At 41.1% G+C, this 20,256-nt stretch overlaps 3 protein-coding genes across 3 annotated transcripts; all 3 read left to right on the top strand.

The window, feature by feature from the left end:
• Positions 1-20: 20 nt before the first annotated feature.
• Positions 21-6,074, top strand: LOC119741136 (retinol dehydrogenase 8-like). Its single transcript, XM_038216827.1, has 4 exons — positions 21-190; positions 1,086-1,265; positions 4,197-4,293; positions 5,061-6,074. Exons 1-4 carry the CDS (start codon positions 34-36, stop codon positions 5,395-5,397), a joined length of 771 nt encoding a protein of 256 aa, XP_038072755.1. The 5' UTR covers positions 21-33; the 3' UTR covers positions 5,398-6,074.
• Positions 6,075-6,245: 171 nt separating this feature from the next.
• LOC119741135 (retinol dehydrogenase 8-like) lies at positions 6,246-12,530 on the top strand. The gene is made up of 5 exons (XM_038216826.1): positions 6,246-6,549; positions 7,827-7,995; positions 9,615-9,794; positions 11,310-11,406; positions 11,671-12,530. The coding sequence occupies exons 1-5, from the start codon at positions 6,454-6,456 to the stop codon at positions 12,005-12,007; spliced, it is 879 nt and encodes a 292-aa protein (XP_038072754.1). The 5' UTR covers positions 6,246-6,453; the 3' UTR covers positions 12,008-12,530.
• Positions 12,531-14,334: 1,804 nt separating this feature from the next.
• On the top strand, positions 14,335-20,255 carry LOC119741133 (retinol dehydrogenase 8-like). The gene is made up of 5 exons (XM_038216824.1): positions 14,335-14,561; positions 16,043-16,211; positions 17,751-17,930; positions 19,020-19,116; positions 19,338-20,255. The coding sequence occupies exons 1-5, from the start codon at positions 14,466-14,468 to the stop codon at positions 19,675-19,677; spliced, it is 882 nt and encodes a 293-aa protein (XP_038072752.1). The 5' UTR covers positions 14,335-14,465; the 3' UTR covers positions 19,678-20,255.
• The last annotated feature ends 1 nt before the right edge of the window (position 20,256 follows it).

Here is a 20,256-nt window from a genome sequence, read left to right as displayed (position 1 = left end):
CAACTTGCTTTTCCCCGAAAGGTGTATGCGACAATGAGGAATTTGAAGTCAAAGTCCAACCTGGACAAAGAAGCAGGGAACACCTTGAACAAGACACTCTTCATCCGGGAACTTGACGTGACCAAGGACCCCACTATCAAATCGGTGGTAGACGAGATTCTGCGAGACAACGGGAGAATCGACGTTCTCAGTGAGTAAACGTTAATTTAGGCAATGATAAACTGCAACCAAAGGGAATCGCGAATAGCGACTAACCTTATTTCTGTAGACAGACAATATTTATTGATAAACAATCGGCAATGATTTGGGTGCGATGTGGACAGAATGCTAGACCAGACTTTTTATCTTGGATTCAATAAAGTAGGCCACTAAGTCGTATTTTTATATTCCAAGTAATCTGATTGAGGGTTATAGTAGCAAAAAATATTATTCCACTCTTATTTAAAGGACGTAAGTTTTAACCTGTTTTGTTTGACATTGGTTTATCTAATTGCAATAAAACGTAATGGTTCTTGTGTTGAATGGTATGACACAAAACAACCGATGACAACGTACAATCTTCGTATTCGGGCGCTGTTCGATACGGACAATTCTCACTGGCCTTAAACAGGGCACTGTAAAGGGCTAAATATTGCTTCGGGATGCATGACGTAATTTCGTAGAGAATATGAGGAACAAATTTTAAAAGGAAAGTTAAATGAAAACCGAGTTGACATTTTGAAAGCTGACAAGGACGCCACATGCGGACACTATTTCGCATCGGACAGTTTTTGGTATGACAACGTCGTTCGCAGGACGTTGTGAAATGGGGCATATTCGTTTAAAAAGGGCATTAGTGACGAAATATTTTGGGGAAGGATACCCCTTACCCCTTCCCCGGACGCTACGCAACGCAACTAGTGCAGTGGGTAAAGGGAAAATGCAGTAGTTTAACATTCTGCATAGTCCATTCTGCATTCTGCATACCCTGCTAGGGCCTTTATCTCTTCGTGGTAATGATTTTTTATAAGTATTAATATCAAAGTATTACTTTTTTCTGAACTTCTCTGTTCCACTATAATGCTTGACTGATTTTTTTTTTTCAGTAAACAACGCTGGCTACATGTCCTTAGATGCCATAGACCAGAAGTCGTTAGAATGGTGCCAAGGTATGATGGATACCAACTACTGGGGAGTAGTAAGAACAACCAATGCCGTGTTACCAGCGATGAAGAAGCAGATGTCAGGCAGGATCATAAACGTTTCCAGTATAGCAGGCGTGCTAGGTAAACGTTGAATGCAGTTTTAGGTTTCTATTTTGCTAGCAGCTCCAAAGTAATTCACTTTTGAATCAGACATCGAACCAAAAAGTCGACCCACTTTTAGTCCCCAATTGTTTTTTACAAACTTTGAATTATAAGCAGCCCGATAAGGATAGTGCTATGAGAGTCACGTGGCGAGCTTTTGGAACTCTCGTGCGGCCCGCCTATGGGCATTTTACACTAGGTTGCCCTGTTTTTGACACAATGATTTCTAATTCATAAATACCTCAGACAGTTTAGCTATTCCTATTGGTCGAGAGCCCATCACGTGGCCGGTCTTAAACGGATTATGAAGACATGGCTAGCTGGTCTTAAACACTTTTCCAGTGTCACAATGAAATGTGGACTCCCAAAAATCCAGTGCCTCTTTACCGTTTCATTGGTTGAACGTTCACAATCCTCACGTAGGCATGCGCAACACTACCAGCGAGTCAGAATTTTATAGTTCTAAATTCAAAACGCAACGCCCCAGGTGCGTTCTGCGCGACATCGCGCAGAACATGCTACGCAAGCGTCAACCTCCATAAAAGGGTTGTTTACATCTTACTCTCCAGCTGAACACTCCATTATTTTGCTAGAGGGATGTTTCAAAAAGCATGAAGTGAACTTGTTGAACAAAATCGGGATTTTGTGAACGAATTATTTGATATTTTTTACCGAAAAGGTATTTATGAATGGGAATAAATATGTGCTCGGTCGGTATTTATCACTCTGTTTAATACCGCTTAGAGTCTGGGTGCTGATAATTACCCTCGCCTCCGGCTCGGGTAATTATCAGCACCCAGACTCTAAGCAGTATTAAACAGAGTGATAAAAGCCTCCGGAGCACACATTTATTCCCTTAGTAATTACCCAAAGAATTATTCATGTTGGAATTTTATCTTGGTATTCATCATGAAGAGAATGAGAAATAACTTTGAGATAGGTAAAAACGAATTTCTCACGACCTTTCACATCTGGCATTTTCGTTCCTAGTTCTGCTTGTTTGTTCACGTTTTCGTCAACGAAAACGAATAACGACGCAAAGATTTACCTATATACCTACAGCCGACGGGTTCAAGGTTTAGTCGGGCTAGCTTGAATGCAGTGCTTAGCAGTGGTCATTAAAAACAATATGTAAACGCTTATTAGTCCTTCAAGTTGAATTTAAAAAATCCTGTATTTCCAAAAAGAAATTTTAATCTCATATTTAAGTGTCAGTTTTCACCCAATGACCGTCACAAAAGTATTTTATAAATTTTCGTGTGAAAGGTCCATTTTTGGCACGATATTTTTCTTCCACGTCCGGCGATTTTTTTTCGGTTTCCATAAATTGAGATGCTAGTAAAAATTTTACACACGACTTTTTTTGAGTGAATTGTTTTGAAGAAATCAATGTCCCAAAAATAATATTTGCAAATTTTAGAATTTAGTGCAAGTAAATTTTCCTATTCAAGGGTTGAATTTTCAGGCTCTATTCATTTTTCGCTGGGGTAGACGGGTCCCCCCCCCCCTTTTCTTTTTTTAAGAATAAACCGGGAACCAGTCTACGCACAGGTAGGATTTGTTTTTACTCAAAACCCAGTCAACATAAACGCCTCCTTTTAGAGTGTCGCAGTTAAAGGAATACGATCACATTTGGTGAAGAAGCACCTCTTTAAGGCCAAAACAGGCTCCGGTTTCTGGTATGCGCGCGTCGCTGTAGCCATCGCATCGGCAAGATTAAAAAGTTTTTTTTTTTTTCAATGTAAGATGATGTCTCAAAACCGCCAAACTCACTGGTTTGACTGCTGCACAATTTTAACGTGTTTTTAGATGGGGTTACGATCGAGTATAAGCTTTATGTGGCCTATCCGGGCTTCCATATATTTTGTACTACCATCAGCCGACATTTGTTGGGGGAAAAAAAAAGCCGCGTCGCCGCACCACTTTTGGGGCAAGCTCCAAACAAGAAACCGAAGACTTTTTTTGGCCTGATGGCACATGTTTGCAATCTTGTGAATTTTTTTCTGTATTTTCTTTAAAACAAAGTGTCGACACAGACTATGTATAGTGAAACGTTACTCGGTTAGATTGAAAGAATATGCAACGAGGACATTACTGCAGAGTTGGCGATGTTTTTTAAAATATTTTTTTAATAAAAAAGTCAGATTTTAATGTTTTATATCAGTTCTTTTTTATTTAAATCGTTTTTATTTACTTTCAAAATATTTATTCGCCTCCAAATTTGTCTTAATTTGTCCCCAAACCCTTATACCCATCAACAAGGAGTATAGTTCTTAGGTTCCTATAATACACATCATCCACAACATGCACTCAATTCTGTATTCGTGAATTTCCCGACAAATATTCTCAATTTACATTGATAAATGCCTATGAAAAAAACATTCCATTGCATCAGTGATACAAAAAAATCACTTGATTTCATCCACATGACAGTTATGTTGTCAACCTCATTGGTACAAGGGTATAGAAATACTGAAGACACTTTAAAGGTGCATATATACGGTCGAGACTAATTCATTAGTCGATGCTAATGAAGGGTTTTGAATGTGCGAACAACATCTTAAACTTTGGAATCAGTTGATTTAAAAGGTTAAAATGACCCTCAATAAATTTATTTTTAAAACAATAACATATTTTTATAAAAAGGAAATTCAATGAATAACAAAAAAACTCATTTGATTTAAACCGCGATTTCAATCAGTGATTTTAATCAATGTGATGTACATCAGCAAGCCCTGCATTACTAGGGAGGAAAGTTATCATGCTAAACGTCTCGTCTCTTATTTGGAACTACTACCAGAGATACGGCAACATTGCTGTGCAGTTCAGAATTGGGCAGTATTGGTTGATGCTATTCTGTCGCAGTTGATATTTTGCAACAAACTACATTTCAATATCTTTTTCCCCCAGCTCTTCCTTTTTATGCTACCTACTCTGCTACCAAGTTCGCCATTGAAGGATACTCCGAGTCCATTGCCCCGGTGTTGAGAGATGGATACAATATCAGGTATGGAAGCTATTTATCAAATCTGTTTATTGGGTAATAAAAATATAACTAAAGATATTCCTCATTGGCCGAAGAATCCAATACTCCGAACATAATTAATGTCTTCTTGTTTTGCTTTTCTGGGTGCCGGAACAAATTGAAAAGGGAGCAAACCAAGGATATGGTGGACCCAAAATGGATGGTTGGGGTGGCTAAGCACCCCCTCCTCCGACTAACCAATGTTTCATTATTTACAAAATGGAAAATATACATTTAATCTCACATGTCCTTAAAGTTCCCTGAATAACTTCATCACTCAATGTTTAAAATCATGGCCCAATTTCATGGTTCTGTTGACCGGTAGCGACTGCAGCAGAAAATTGTGTACTTGTGATTAGCGCATTTCACGGGTTAGCGAAAAAAATGGCTTATGCGAATGCGTACATCCCTTAACTAAGAATTCTGCGCTTACTGAATGAGTGCAGAATTATTCTGAAAGCGCTGCAAGCACAGAATTGTGATCGTAAGCACCGAATTCTTTGGTTAGAAGCGCCCGTGAAATTGGGCTATGTAATCATTTGTCTTTTTATGCGTGACGGCAATTCCCCCTCCATCCCGTTGAAAAAAAAAACACACTTGCCCTTCAACATGAACTCCAGGCACCCCAACCCAGTGCATGCTCAGTGAACATTTCTCTTATTCTGAGTGAGAGTTATACATAAACTGTCAATTAACAAAACATGTTTTGAAAATGTCCTTTGAAATTGTGCTACATTTTCTTTTGTTAGGGTGAGCATGGTTGAACCGGGGCCAGTCAAGACAGAGCTTACCAACATGGTCTTTGGTACACCGTTCGAAGAACAAGCCAAAGATTTTGACCCCATCTTGCGAGATTTAGTCGTCACAAATTTGAAGCCCAAGGCGGCTGGGTTGTCTTCGGTACTTCAAGGCGCCGATGAAATAGCCAAGCTCCACATGGATATCATTCTGAGTGACAATCCTCACCTGCGCTATCAGACGTCCGAAAACTTGACGAAAAGGGCGGTCATGAAGCTTCGTGATCCGACCACGGATTTTCTCCTCGATATGCTCAAACAAAGCGGTAACGCTTCCCCTGCAGAGTAGCGTCATGTAGTAAAGTAAACTCGCGCCATTGGAGGGGCCTCCGTGAACGTTCAGTGATAGCGTGTTTGGACTCGACAATAATTTGATAATTTTCATAACCTGTAAAAGGCTAGAGAGGTATCTTTGGATCTTATATGATTACAATTAACACTATTTCTTGATTTATAACCATTGCCTGCTTGTTTGGTGGAAGTGCATTGTTTCATTGTGATTAAATCAATCAAATACTGATTGATTTTGATCAAGACCAGTTGGTTCAGAGTTAAACCAAATGGTTCTTCTCAGAACCACACAACTCACAAAGAGATATCATTCACATGCTGTTACCGCAAACCTCCCATTTATTAGGTACTGATTGCATCTGTATTCCAAGCTCGTATTGTATTTAGTATTCTTTTGACAACTTCTTTTTTTGTTGAAGATCCTCAAAAGTCTTTCAGCAAAGAGATTGTTTCTTATTTTCAAACCAATCTGATTTTCACCGATATTAATTATAGTCTAGGCTTATGGTTCACTGCTTGTATTTTATAAGCAGGGGACCTGAACATCCTGAGAGATATATTTCTATGTCCAAATGCGGTAGTTGTTTTTTGGAGATCCTCAAATGTCTTTCAGCAAAGATATCGTTCTTTTAGTTATATTCATTAAAAATCTTAGCTTAACAAATATTAATGATACTCGTCTATAGCCGTCTGGTTCACTGTGTGTATTTTATAAGCAGGAGACCTGAACATCCTGAGCGATATATTTCTGTGAATTTTGCAAAAAATAGGTGACCTTATTTGCAAACCTAAAGTTTACCTGAGGCCGAAATGATAATAATAACATGATAAGGTCCAATCAGGCCTTGAAAAATGCGTGGTCAGCCCACTCAGGCCATATCAAAGTGCACTTTGACAAGTTGTATAAAAGCCCTTCATTCCGGCTAAATCGATCATAATCAATTCGCAACAGCAAACCTACCTCTGCGTTGAAATCAAATGCCGCAATTTAATTGGTCGCTGCTGTAAAGGATAAAAGACCGAGGCATAAACAGAAAAGAATCCTGCAACAAACATGGCGCCGCAGACCGTACTCATCACTGGGTGCTCGACAGGGATCGGTTTTGCCACGGCCCTCATGCTAGCCAAAGACAAGCTTACCAGATTCAAGGTAGGTACATGTATACCGGTACAAATGCCATCGCATTATGAACTTTGTTCTTGAAATGCACTCCTTATTTTTGAACTATTAGTTCACCGTCAGGAAAGTTCTGGTGCAGGTGCATGTGAATAGGTGGCTTTGAGTTTGGCAATGAAGGGTTTGCATCCACTAAGAGGATTGAGCAGAGTTGATCGGTGGCTGGGCTGATGGTTCAAAGTAACATGTTTGGTTTCAGAATACAAAAAAAATCCAGTAGGCCCGTTGCATGCTTGCTCCATTGTAAATAGGCTAGGCCTATGGAGTACCGAAGTGTGACGTCATTTAGAACCAGAGGCTGCGTTCGAGCGTGTTACTCTTGGTACTCGCGGGTGCAGGAAAATGTTGCGTGCGCATTACTCTCGGTGCAAGAGAATACTCCTGGTTTGGCCGAGAGCATACTCTTGCTAACCCGCGGGTCGTACTCCTGCCGTTCGTGCGCTCAGGAGTATACTCGTGCTAACACGAGTAGCACGCTCGAACGCACCCAGAAAGTGTAGTGCAAACGAATGGAGTACGCGCGCGTGTTGGTTCACGGCATAGATATAGAATATCTCAAACTCGTGCCCCGTGGGTACGATCTTGCAGCGCCATGTTGTTTCCCATCATGCCTTGCGCGATCGTAAGGAACGAGCACGCGCCCCTGGAGTCGAGGCTGAGAATATCTATGGTTCACGGGCTGAATCACGCGCTTACACACGCATTGTGCGCGTGATGTATTCACTCTGGTAGTCAAATTGTCATCACTACCCATCGATAGCTTGGATTTTGCCATTTGAAATCTTGAGAGCCTTTGTGTGGCCCCAATTGTCAATAAATCGCCGAAATAGGAAACAAATTACAAAATATTTATTTTTTAAAATTTCATCATTCTTTTAGAAATATTTGCAGTGTTTTCTATTTATTTGTACTTTCTTCACAATAATTCGATTTGGATTGCCCTGAAAGATGTCCGCTACAAAAATTAATTCGAATTTAAAGACCAACTTTCAAAAGCAAGCTGTGTTATATTTTACCGTCATTGACAAAAAAGGTTCTTCGGTGTGACGAATACAATGAGTTTGTTTTAGACTCAAGTCCCGATAAATACATGAAATGCAAAAATACTCCGACATCTCTATGTTAAATTTAATGTTGATTTTCATAGCTACATATAAATCATTTATACATTTTTGCTCGTAAACGTTTTAAGAATTTTCACAACAAAAAAATAATTGCATGGTTTAAATCAACCTGCTTTTCTCTAAAAGGTGTATGCGACAATGAGGAATTTGAAGTCAAAGTCCAACCTGGAAAAAGAAGCAGGAAACACCTTGAACAAGACACTCTTCATCCGGGAACTTGACGTGACCAAGGACCCGACTATCAAATCGGTTGTAGACGGGATTCTGCGAGACAACGGGAGAATCGACGTTCTTGGTGAGCAAACTTTCGTTTAAGCAGATAATATTAAAGGGTAGATGAAATGATTTTTTCTGAGATTTTTCTTGTGCTACTTTCTACTCTTCTTAAAAATATGAAAACGATTTGACATCCTTTTTTTGTTTATTTTATTCAAAAAAAATATTTAAACATTTAAATCGTTTTGTTCTTTTTGGACAACTGAGGGCGCTGTTGCCGTGATGTCATTCCAGGGAGACACTGTTCAGTTTAAGGGTTGTGTGTACAAATGTGAACCCAATGTGCTCATTGATAACATTTATGAGAAAGGTTTGCTCATTGGCTTACTGCAATGTACTAACACAACAACGAATCACCAAAGAAAAGAAAATTTTCAAAAGAGAAATATCCAAACTTCTGGCACTTTTTTGTGCTCAAACCAATTGCAACATTGAGGTTTCTGCCTGATATGACATCACGCTTTTGCTCATGAATATGGAAATTTTCATTAGCATAAAGACCAAAAAGGCGCCAAAATACCCTTGAAAACGGCAAAATGAAAATTGAAAATAAGGTTAAATAGGACACAAAGGTGCATTTTCAAGAATTACATTAAAAAAATTACATTTCATGGGCCATTCAAGGGACGATATGGGTGTGATGTTGAGGGAATCCTGCACCCGATTTCATCAAACTCTTCGTAACTTACGATGCATCGCAGCGATGCGACGTGTCGTATCTCTACGAGCTGCGACGCGTCCTGCAATCCATTTCACGAAACACGTCGTCAGTGCGACGCGTCGTAGGTGTACTTATAGCACAACTCGGTGACTGTTTTATGTATTTAGTCAGCGTCCAGTAAATAGTCGTCTGATATTCAACAAAGAGTCGTCGGATCTCAGCTCGAAATTTGTTAAAACGTAAAACAAAATGGTGGCCGTGCGATGCAATTTCGAAGGAAAACAAGCTCTCAGTGGACTGTATAGCTACTTTGAAATTTCAACTGCAATATTCCAGTCTAATTCATAATTATTCAATGAACTTTCTATTTACAACTTTACACACATTGCCTCGGTATTATAATCTCGATTTTGTAATGTTTATGGCAATAAATTGGCTTAGAAAGGGACTCTTCTTATTTTGCGATGACCACTAGACACGTCGTAACTTGCGACGTGTTTTAAGCCGTTGTCAAGGAACTTACGACGCGTTCAACACATCGCAACTTTCGTGAAATGGATGATACGACGCGTCGCGAGTTGCGACGTGTTACACTTCGTAACTCGAGTTGCGAAGCGTCCCAGCGCTTCGTGAAATCGGGTGCTGACCAGTGACATACTATTTACGTGGGTTTAATTAAAGAAGAATTATGACAATGATGTCCGTCTGTCAAAAACACTCGGACACAGAGGCGCAGCCAGCGGTGGTAAGCACCCCTTGCCTTATTTGCACACGATTGTGCCATGTGTGCATGATCATCGTATTTAAACAGCGCCCCATTGGAAGATATGGTACCCCCACCACCCCCTCCAACCCCCCCCCCCACCCCCTCCCCGCCATCCCTTTTTTATTTTACGGAGGCCAAGTGTCCGGAGACACTATATTTTTATTTCTTCACTATATTCTCTTCAACCAATCCCCAAACGGTTCATTTTCAGTGAACAACGCCGGCTACATGGCCTTAGATGGCATCGACCAACAGTCGTTAGAATGGTGCCAAGCTATGATGGATACCAACTACTGGGGAGTAGTAAGAACAACCAATGCCGTGTTACCAGCGATGAAGAAGCAGATGTCAGGCAGGATCATTAACGTTTCCAGTATTGTCGGCGTCAGTGGTAAACGTTGAATGCAACCACTATATGGGATACTACGGAAGCGTATTGAGGACATGACCAAAAAAAATTAAAAATTCTGACCCACCATTTTGCCCGGGCGAATTACTAAATTTCGCCCGGGCGGATGCTATTATTTTAATCCGCCCGGGCGAAACAGTGGGCCGGAATTTGTTTTTTGGTCATGCCTTAAAATACGCTTCCGTAATATTCGCTTTTAAGTAAAGACATCGGGCCAAAGAGTCGACCCACTTTTAGTCACAAATGTAGAAAACCTCATCGGTACATGGGTACATAAATACTGAAGACACATTAAAGGTGCATGACTTGATTGATACGGTGGAGATACGTTGTATGTGGATATGAATGAAAAAGGTGTTTTATACCAATAACCATACGAGTACAATTCTCACTGGGCATGTATTTTTTTTTTTTTAATGCTTTTAATTTGAAAACGACAGCACTGATCCTTGTGAAACTTATAGAAAGAATGTTAGTTTGATTGATGGTCCTTTATACAAGATGGGGACTGGGTAACATTATATGATGAAATCAGGCCTAGACCTTTAAAGATAATACATAAACTAATATATAGTCTACTATTAAAAGTTAGGAATGAGACTATCAATTGGGACTTTGTTGCTGTTTCCCTGATAGTATTTCTAAAGAGTGACAGTCCGAAGAAATCGAGAGACGAAACGTCTAGCATAATGACTCCCCCCAGTAATGCAGGGTTGGCTGATCTTATTTACGTTGTTTGGGGGGAGGGGCAAAATAAATTGATTTAGGATAATTTTAATCATTCAATCATTTAAATCGACTGATTCAACTTAATTACAAAGTGTTAGATGTTGTAGACACATTCAAACACTCCTACTTCATTAGCATCGACGCAAATTACGTGTAGGTTTGGCATAATTACCCGAAATCATTATTATGATTGAAGTCAAGATCTAAATTTAGCCTGAATGGTAATTTTTTTTTTTAAGTTTGAATTTCAAATTGTTATTGAATGTCAATGAATTGTTCATTCAGCGCTCTCACTTATACTAAGCCATTCCTTGATCTGTTTACAGAACAATGCTATTCAACTTTGCTGGTGTAGGCTTACTCAAATCGTCTATAGGTGTATTAAAAACTGGGCAGTATGGGGTCCGTGCGCGAACTAGAGGGCGCCCTTTTACCAAGCACCGACGTCCATTAGGCGGGACCATAAGTCTTACTAATGGAGATCAATGGGCGGGACCATAGAGTTATATCAAATTAATTTGAAATAGCTCTATGGGCGGGACACATACATTTCGCCTTGTGTGTGTCGCACGTACACCTGGGATTTCAACTATGTACACGCAGTGGCCGCGCTTCGCGGCAAAATATTGCAGTCAGGCAAGATGGCGTCGTTCGGTCACCCCCAACTGTACTTCTTTACTGGTGAGTGGGTACTTGTGAACGGAGCGGATTGTTGATGCTATTCAGTCACTTTTAATATTTTGCAACAAATGGTTTTTTTTGTTCAAGGTGCTCCGTTTTATGCTACCTATACTGCTACAAAGTTCGCCATGGAAGGATACTCCGAGTCCATTGCCCCAGTGTTGAGAGATGGATACAATATCAAGTACGGAAGCTAATTTTCAAATCTCTTTATTGGGGGGGGGGGGGGTGAAACTACTGTGTAGGACTGCGTCACTTTCAGTTCAAACACGAAATTCTGTAGATTTCTTTCTAAAATGACTTTAATGATGTTGCATATATTTTTATTAGAAACTCCGTTGTCAACAGTTTGTCCCCCCCCCCCCGTTTCCGCTCCTCTTTACCAAAACATTAGCTTGCACTCATAACCAGTGTCCTTTGAAACCGTACTACATTTTGTTTTGTCTAGATTGAGCATCGTTGAACCGGGGCCAGTCAAAACGGAGCTTTTTAACAAGGTCCTTGGTACACCGTTCGCAGAACAAGCCAAAGATTTTGACCCCATCTTGCGAGATTTAGTCGTCACAAATATGCAGCCCATGGCGTCTGCGATGGCTTCGGTAACCCAAAGCGCCGATGAGATAGCCAAGCTGCACATGGATATCATTCTGAGTGACAATCCTCACCTGCGCTATCAGACGTCCGAAGACTTGACGAAAAGGGCGGCCATGAAGCTTCGTGATCCGACCACAGATTTTCTCCTCGATATGCTCAAACAAAGCCGTTACGCTTCCCCTACAGAGTAGCGTCATGTAGTAAAGTCGCAACTGAAAGATAAGTTGCCAAGCAAGCGTATCTTTCTCAAGTTTGTCCATCTACTGGAGAGTTCATTATCAAAATGAGCACCAAAAAAAAAGAACAATTTGGTAACTTTTTCCATAAATGGCAATGAGGTCTGACACGAACAACAAATAAAGAAAACCAAGCCAAAAACAAATCGTCAAAATGACAGCAACAGAAAATGTACGTTTGGAATCGCCGCGTAGACAATGGAGGGCGATTGTTGAACCTTTGACGATTGGGTACTGTTTTGAAAGTCCATTACAGTGTACCGTCAAGCGTGCTGAAAAAAAAAAAGAAGTATTAAACCATTTACAGATTGACGATCGATAGCACTATACAGCCGTATGGTTGCCAAGGCCTTATAACACAGTAAATTCGGATTAACTTTGTTTAACAGCAAGGCCTAAAGCCTCGCCGTTGTTAAACAAAATTTATCCGATTACATACTTGGACGCTATAACAGAGTAGTGAAATTCATGCAGCCCCCCCCCCCCCAAAAAAAATGTGGGTTTTTTTACGTTGTGTTTCTCAGAAAATATGCTCTGTATGATTGAAAATGTTAAATTAGAACGGAAGACGAAATTCTAAGCTTCATGTCAGTGGAAAAAAATCGCCGTCATCGATGCCGAAACGTCAATACTGGTTACTGGTAAAGCTGACCTTAAAGTTGGGAACAAATCGTTCGAAAACGTTCCCAAATCTATGTAATTATCTCAATTTTAAGGAATTTCCTCAGGTTGTCATTTATTAATATTCCTTAATAATATTACCTTATTAACCTTAATAAGAACCTTATTAATATTCGTGAGGCTTGAAAAGATTGACAGCACAAGTCCTTTACCATGTGTAAGGGTTTTTCCCCTATAATGCAAGCCTAGTAAATTAGGGCATTTGTTCGTTCTTAGTGCTAAGAATTTGATTTGATTTTCCCCTCTGCCGACATCAAGTGCTGAATAAGCCGCAGACTAAGACTTTGATTTTAACCCCCCCCCCCGACTTCAAAAGCTGAATTCGCCACTGCTGTACACTTACCGATGCCCATTCAGTGGCGACGCATCATGCAAGATATGGTCAGATAATCCGTCACAGGGCACTTGCTTTGTATTTTACCTTCCATAAAACTTTTGCCTTTGGAGTGGGCCTCATTAAAATGTTCATTGATAGGGCGTTTGGATTCGTCAGTTATTTTCATACCATTCAGAACTTCAGGACTAAGAAAAAACCCGCAAAGGTCAGAAAGGTATATCGTTACTCTTCGTTACAAGTAATTTAACTATTGCCTGCTTTTCGAGCTTAAGCATTAATTGCTTTATTGTGATTAAAATCAAGGAAGTATTGATTGCATGGCTGTGTTCCAAGCTGGTGTTTTTATTTGGTTTTCCTTTAACACTTTCGATCACTGTCGAGCCTTTATTAGACTCCAGTCCCTCCGATCCGTCATCCCTTCGATCCGTCATCGCATGGTTTGGTAGTGTATCATTAGAAATGGTACGCGTGCGGAATACAACAAGTCACTTGTTAGATGATCAGAGTTTGCTTTGGTAATAGGTAACGGCTTCAAATATGCTGAATCACGCATCATTCCTAATCCTCTTATTTGTTCTTACAAAATCAGATAAGGCTTGGGGAAAAATGCTTATTCCATAGTCAATATCACAGCGCGTTGAGAAACTGTGTATAACTTACCCGCCACCCCCCCCCCCCCCCCCCCCCCCCGCTCCCTTGTGGCGATGCCCATGTTTGTCTATTTCAGTCAATCCAGTCAGTGAGCAGTTTGCATCAGTTTAATTCATTTTCATGAGTAAACATTGTTAGACATAGTTGAGAGTGTCTGTAGAGCATTTAGAATGTGATGGCTGACGAACCCATTTTTAGGATACCTACTGTACCTTTTGACTGAGATACAGAGAGCCATTACGACTGTCAGCTGACAGGCCTGTGTGGAAACTAGTGGAATTCATGTATTACATCTGGTTTTTTTCCAAAAACTGTTGAGTCTCAGGATTCCAGGTTTGTGGCATCTTGTTGCCCTACTCAGCAGCTTTTCAACAACCGTTATAGTTAGTCTGAAAAAAATTCAACTTTAAGGTACCTTTCTGACTGAGACATAGAGAGCCAAAAACTGCTCTCACAGGCCTCGCTATGTAATTTACTGCACAAAACGAACATATTTCGATAACAGTTATTGCCATATAGTCTTTGGCCAGTTATATAATAATACACTTTGGCCATAAAGTTATATAACAATACAACGTATAATCGAGCTCGAGTCAATACCTTTAATCCTACAAACAACCCGCTCATTCCTGCTTAACCGAGTACATGTAGAAGCAACTCCAACAGCAAAGCTCTGCAGTTGGAATCAGAAGCCTGCTGTAGACAAGACCGGGGCAGAACAAGAAGAGAGTCCTGCCAAAGAAAATGGCACCTCAGACCGTACTAATCACTGGGTGCTCGTCGGGCATCGGTTTAGCCACGGCACTCGTGCTAGCCAAAGACGAGCTTAGCAGATTCAAGGTAGGTAGCCTATGCCGGTACCAATGCCCGTCGCGTTATCAACATTAAATTGTGTCTTTCTGAAATTCCTTTTTCTGAACTATAGTGGGACTCGGTAAATTTGGGTGCAGTTCTGCCTGTTTGATTTTGCCCAGTAGGAACCGTTTTACAAACGATGTCATGGAACCACTTTCGTGGGGATGACAACAAAATATCTACATATACCATCCGCCAAATCGAAGAGCGAATAGGGAAGGGCTGGACGCCTCGAGGGCACTGTTTTCAAGCGGAAGATCTCCACGGACAAACAAGCCGGACAAATTTGCAAACGTGACACCGATTTTGCCGACAAAAAAAAAAGATTTATCGAGCTGTCACCCTCTCCCATTGAGGAAATTCACGTGACTCTACAGGCCAGTGCCAAGCTCTCCCGCCATAGGCCTACAGGGTGAGTAAAAAAATGGAAACCCAAAGAGCAGGACAATTTTGTAATGAACTTCTGCAAGTAGCACTTTCGAAATCAAGGATATGAAACCCCAATTAATAAGCTTTCTTTTAGTACATAAATCATTCATATACGTATTTTTCAAGTTAGGGAATCTTAAATACAAAGTTAACACCGTTTTAAAGTTCTGTCCACGGATCACACTCTCAGCAAAACGAAAACAGTTAGCGTACATCCCTTTCGTTTTGCTGAAATAAAACTGACCTTTTTTGTGTTCGGTGGACAGAACTAAAAACGGTGGTTTTGTTTAAAATCCCGTAATTTGAAAAGTGCATGAGTGATTTGAATGATTCCCGTTCTAAAAGAAAGCTTATTAATTGGCTTTCGTATTCTAGATTTTGAAAGCGCTACATGTCGAATCATTAAACAGATCACTAACAGAATTTTCAACAAGGCCGTTTTAAATTGTCTTGCCATTTGGGTTTCCTTTTCTTTTTTACTCACCCTGCATTGGACGTCTACGGTTGCAGACTAGTAAATAAACTGCCGTAGACCCTAGTGTTAATTGCACGCCCCCTTCCGATATTGAAAAGAACTATTTACAACTCTCCAATGTACTTGAGACACATATCAAAATAGGGCTTATTTCATCATCTTTCAATCGTTAAATGTTTCGGGGGTTCATCTTGCACCAACGTCTTGCACCAACACTATCATCCAATAAGAGGAGTAAATGAGCGTGCTATACATGTTATCCACACTGTATAAATAACAGGGAGAGACATACGACGTTGTGGTGATCGGTGCTAGTGCCGGGGCTGACTAGGATGTATTTGTTTAACTTCAAAGAATCTGTGCTCTTTGGTTGAGTTAAATTAGCAACACATGGATCCTGCACTGCTTGACCTTAATCTGCAATGCATAGGCTGTTCGCCAATATCGCCTTGATCAATCCTCTCATCAGCAATGCACGACCTAATGCTGCATTACAGCAACGTTTAACGAATTTTCATCACACAAAGTTCAAGGCTTCGTTCATTCTGATTTACCATGAAAGGTGTACGCGACAATGAGGAATTTGAAGTCCAAGTCCAACCTGGAAAAAGAAGCAGGGGACACCTTGAACAAGACACTCTTCATCCGGGAACTTGACGTGACCAAAGACCCGACTATCAAATCGGTGGTAGACGGGATTCTGGGAGAAAGCGGGAGAATCGACGTTCTCAGTGAGTAGGCTAAACGTCCAACGATCTAAGTACGACGTAGATGGAATCACGACCAGAAATGGCATTTTTCGCGGGTTTTATAAAGTAGGCAAAGAAGCCGTTGAGTATTGATATTCCCACTGATCTATAAGTAGCAACATATTATTCCACTATATTATATTAAAGGATGTAAGATCTAACCTTACGACCAAAAATGGACACTGCGTGGTAAGTTTGCTTTCTGCTATCCATTCCAACATTTTGACATGTTTTGTTTGACTTTGGCTTATCTAGATCCCAGCTACACAAAGCAAACAATGACAACGCAAAATAGTCGTATTTGGGTGCTGTTCGATCACGAAGCGGACAATTTGCTCATACCCACCGCCCTTAAACAGGGCGCCGTGAAGGGGCTAATTTCTTTGGGAAGCATGAAGTAATTTCTTCGAGTCCCATTTGGATAGAATTTGTTTGAACAATAACACGGTTCGATCCTTCGGCTTGTGCATGAAATGCGCGCCTGTGCTTCCTCCAAAAAATGTTGTGCAAGAGATTGGCCCTTTCCCATCGCCCTGTTAATTTTTAGGGTGGTGGGTACGAGCGAAAGTGGACGATTGTGATAAGTATCGGACAATAGGTGGCGCTCCTCATGGCGGTGCGCTGGGAGACCAGGCGCTAACGCCAAGTCCGTGCGGTCTGTTCTTCACACGGATAGGTGGTGTGTGATCCTGTTCCGAGTGCAGTGTTTGTGGGTCGTATTCCCACCATTAGAGCGCGAGAACAATGTACCCGTGTCAAGAGCAGACCGCCCGAACTCGGCCTTAGCAACACCATTCCGTTCAATAGAAGGGTGCACCCCTGTATACAAATTCCATTGACACCAATGATAAATCCCAATACTTCAAAATTATTCCAAAATACTCAGAACGTTCACAGGTGTTCAGGCTGCACAGAAAAATGATGATCAACATGTCATCGTTCATTTTCCTTTCAATATATGTAGCGTTGACCGATGACTTTTTGGAGAAATTTTACCCAAAAGAAAAACGCCACTAAAACGAACGATTTCCCGAACTGCATGGAAAAGTAGCCACTATTTTTGTAAAAGGATCCCTCCACAGCTTGGCTAAAAAGCGCAACTTTCGGACCCACTTGCACCCAAACTGTTCAGAATTGGAAGCTCCAAGTTCAGGGCAGAGGTCCAGTATAATATATGTCTTCAATTCCCCAATTCCATAGATCTAAGAACTCTCTAATATAGACTAACTTGGCCTATTCATTGTACCCACAAATGACCGTTGTGTTTGCCGCCCCAAGCGTCTCAAAAGTCGTTCACGTGACCTTGTAAAAACGGCATTCGTGCAAGGGAATTAGTGACCAAGTATGCCACCTTAGCCCCTCCCTGGCTTGAACGCTACACAACTTTTTCGTGCAGTGGAAAAGCAGCAATTAAACATTCTGCAGACCTGGTTAGGGCCCAGTAAGTGATTTTCTTTAAAGTATTAAGTTTTTTCTTCACAATGTTCCAGCAATGCTTTACTGGTTGTTTTTTTTTTCCAGTAAACAACGCCGGCTACATGTCCTTAGATGCCATCGACCAGCGGTCATTAGAGTGGTGCCAGGCTATGATGGATACCAACTACTGGGGAGTAGTAAGAACAACCAATGCCGTGTTACCAGCGATGAAGAAGCAGATGTCAGGCAGGATCATAAATGTTTCCAGTATGGCCGGCGTCCGAGGTAAGTAGTAATGGTATAGTCCGTCGAAACCACGATGACGTCTTCATAAATTGCCAAAAGTCAGAACGTAAAAGATTATTTTTTAAGTACACGTGATCAAACATGGCTTTGTAGGCCGAATTCATAGGCGCATCATCTCCCACAGACCTCAAAGGAATCCCCGCCTAGCCGGCGTATTTCTTTTTCCTAGGAGGGATGAGGCCAAGTCATGCATAATTCAGTTTTTCCATGGAATCATTGCAATACACTTAGGTTCTCGTTCTCTTTTTTGTCCCTTAAATAAAAAAAATTTCTCAACGATCAATTTAGAGAAGAAAAACAGTCCGTGAAAATGATCAGCAACGACGTGGATTCGAACCAGGGATCTTTGTATCCACTGGTTGACTAAATAACAACAAAGCTCTTGACATCATTGTTCTGTTCTCATGAATAAACATACAGGCCCGATCGAAACTATTGTATTAATCATGACTTGGCCCAGACCGTCCTGGGAATAAACTGTACGCAAGCCAAAGTCTGCGCAACTCCCGAGCCAGCTTACGCGCAGTCTCGAAGACTTGGACGGCCTGATGACACCTGACACGCCACAAACTGCGGGTAACTGCAAGATTTTCGAGCTGCTCTGCTGGATGCAACCACTGAGGGGGCAATTTTCGTTATTTCAGTTCAACGGAGAGTTACTCTTAAATAGTAAACAAATTCCCACACGGGATGAGTACTTCATATTTTGGTTGACATTGAATCTTATGACAAATATATTTAAACTCTTGTGAAATTAATTGTAGGCCTATTGTTAAAACAAAATGTATGGACCAGACGATTTATTGCCACGAAGATCTGTATCTGTATCTGTATTTGTATCTGTATCATTTTCCTCCAGCAAAACGGCTACAGCCGCGTCCGGCTAAAGTAATGAAAAGCCATGGGATGAAAAGCCATGATGCTAAACTTATAGTTCATCGTGTTCCTGGATCTTTCATGCTTTAGACGGCAACATTGTTGTAAAGTTAAGAACTGGGCATTACTGGTTGATGGTATTCTGTCGTTGATAGTATTTTGCAAGAAACTATCTATTCATTTTTTCCCCAGCCGTTCCTTTTTATGCTACGTACTCTGCCGCTAAGTTCGCTGTTGAAGGATTCTCCGAGTCCATTGCCCCGGTGTTGAGAGATGGATACAATATCAGGTATGGAAGCTATTTATCACTTGTTTTATTGGACTTGAATTTTCCTTCAACACCCAAGCCACCTAAACCCCGATTAGGAAAACTATGGATCCGCCTGTGCACGCACAGTGTACAGTACTTCTACTTTGAGAGTTATACGTACATTTTTTTTGTAAACAGCTAATTGATACACACATTTTTAAGTGGTCTTTGAAACCAACCGTGCTGTATTTTTTGTCTAGGGTGAGCATCGTTGAACCGGGGCCAGTCAAGACGGAGCTTTTCAACAAGGTCCTTGGTACACCGTTTGAAGAACAAGCCAAAGATTTCGACCCCGTCCTGCGAGAAGTATTCCTTACAAATGTAAAGCGCATGATGACGTCTGCGATGCTTTCGGTAACTCAAAGCGCTGATGAGATAGCCAAGCTGCACATGGATATCATTCTGAGTGAGAAACCTCACCTGCGCTATCAGACGACCGAAAACCTGACAAAAGCGGCAGCCGAGAAGCTTCGAGATCCAACCACGGATTTTCTCCTCGAAATGCTTGAGCAAGCTCAAGACAGGTATTCTGCAAAGTAGCGTCATGTAGGCCTATAGTAAAGTCGCAACTGAACAATCTGTTGCCAAGAGAATTGGGTTTAGTTACGTTTTTTTCATCTGCCACAGTGGAAATTATCAAATTTAGCAAAAGACCAAAACAGCCTAGTTTGTTGAATCGATTTGTTAAAAATTAAAGCTAGGTCTAAATTGCGTGTGTGGGAAAGTATTAAATCTTTACTTAATGCAGTAATTAAGTAGTCGTCTCCTCAAAGATAGACCTGCGACAATGGTCACGCCCGCTTGGTTTACACTCTGTGCTGTCCTATTAGTGTGGTAGGTTGGTCCTAAGTCCCATTGGTCCGAAGTCCCATTGGTCCGAAACATAATACTGTGTAGTTCCACTTGTTCAGATTGACTGACCCTAACCCTAGCCCTAATTCTATGGGGCGTCGGACCAATGGGACTTCGGACCAATAGGACTTCTGACCATTGGTACTTTGGACCAATGGGACGTCGGACCAATGGGACGCTTATACCAATGAAACGTATCGAGCAATGGGCCGTCGGACCAATGGGACTTTGGACCAATGGGACTTTGGACCAATGGGACTTTGGACC

This window comes from Patiria miniata, unplaced genomic scaffold, assembly GCF_015706575.1.
Source record: "Patiria miniata isolate m_02_andy unplaced genomic scaffold, ASM1570657v1 HiC_scaffold_5, whole genome shotgun sequence".
NCBI classification, from domain to species: Eukaryota; Metazoa; Echinodermata; class Asteroidea; order Valvatida; family Asterinidae; genus Patiria; species Patiria miniata.
This window is presented reverse-complemented; position numbering and strand designations above follow the sequence as displayed.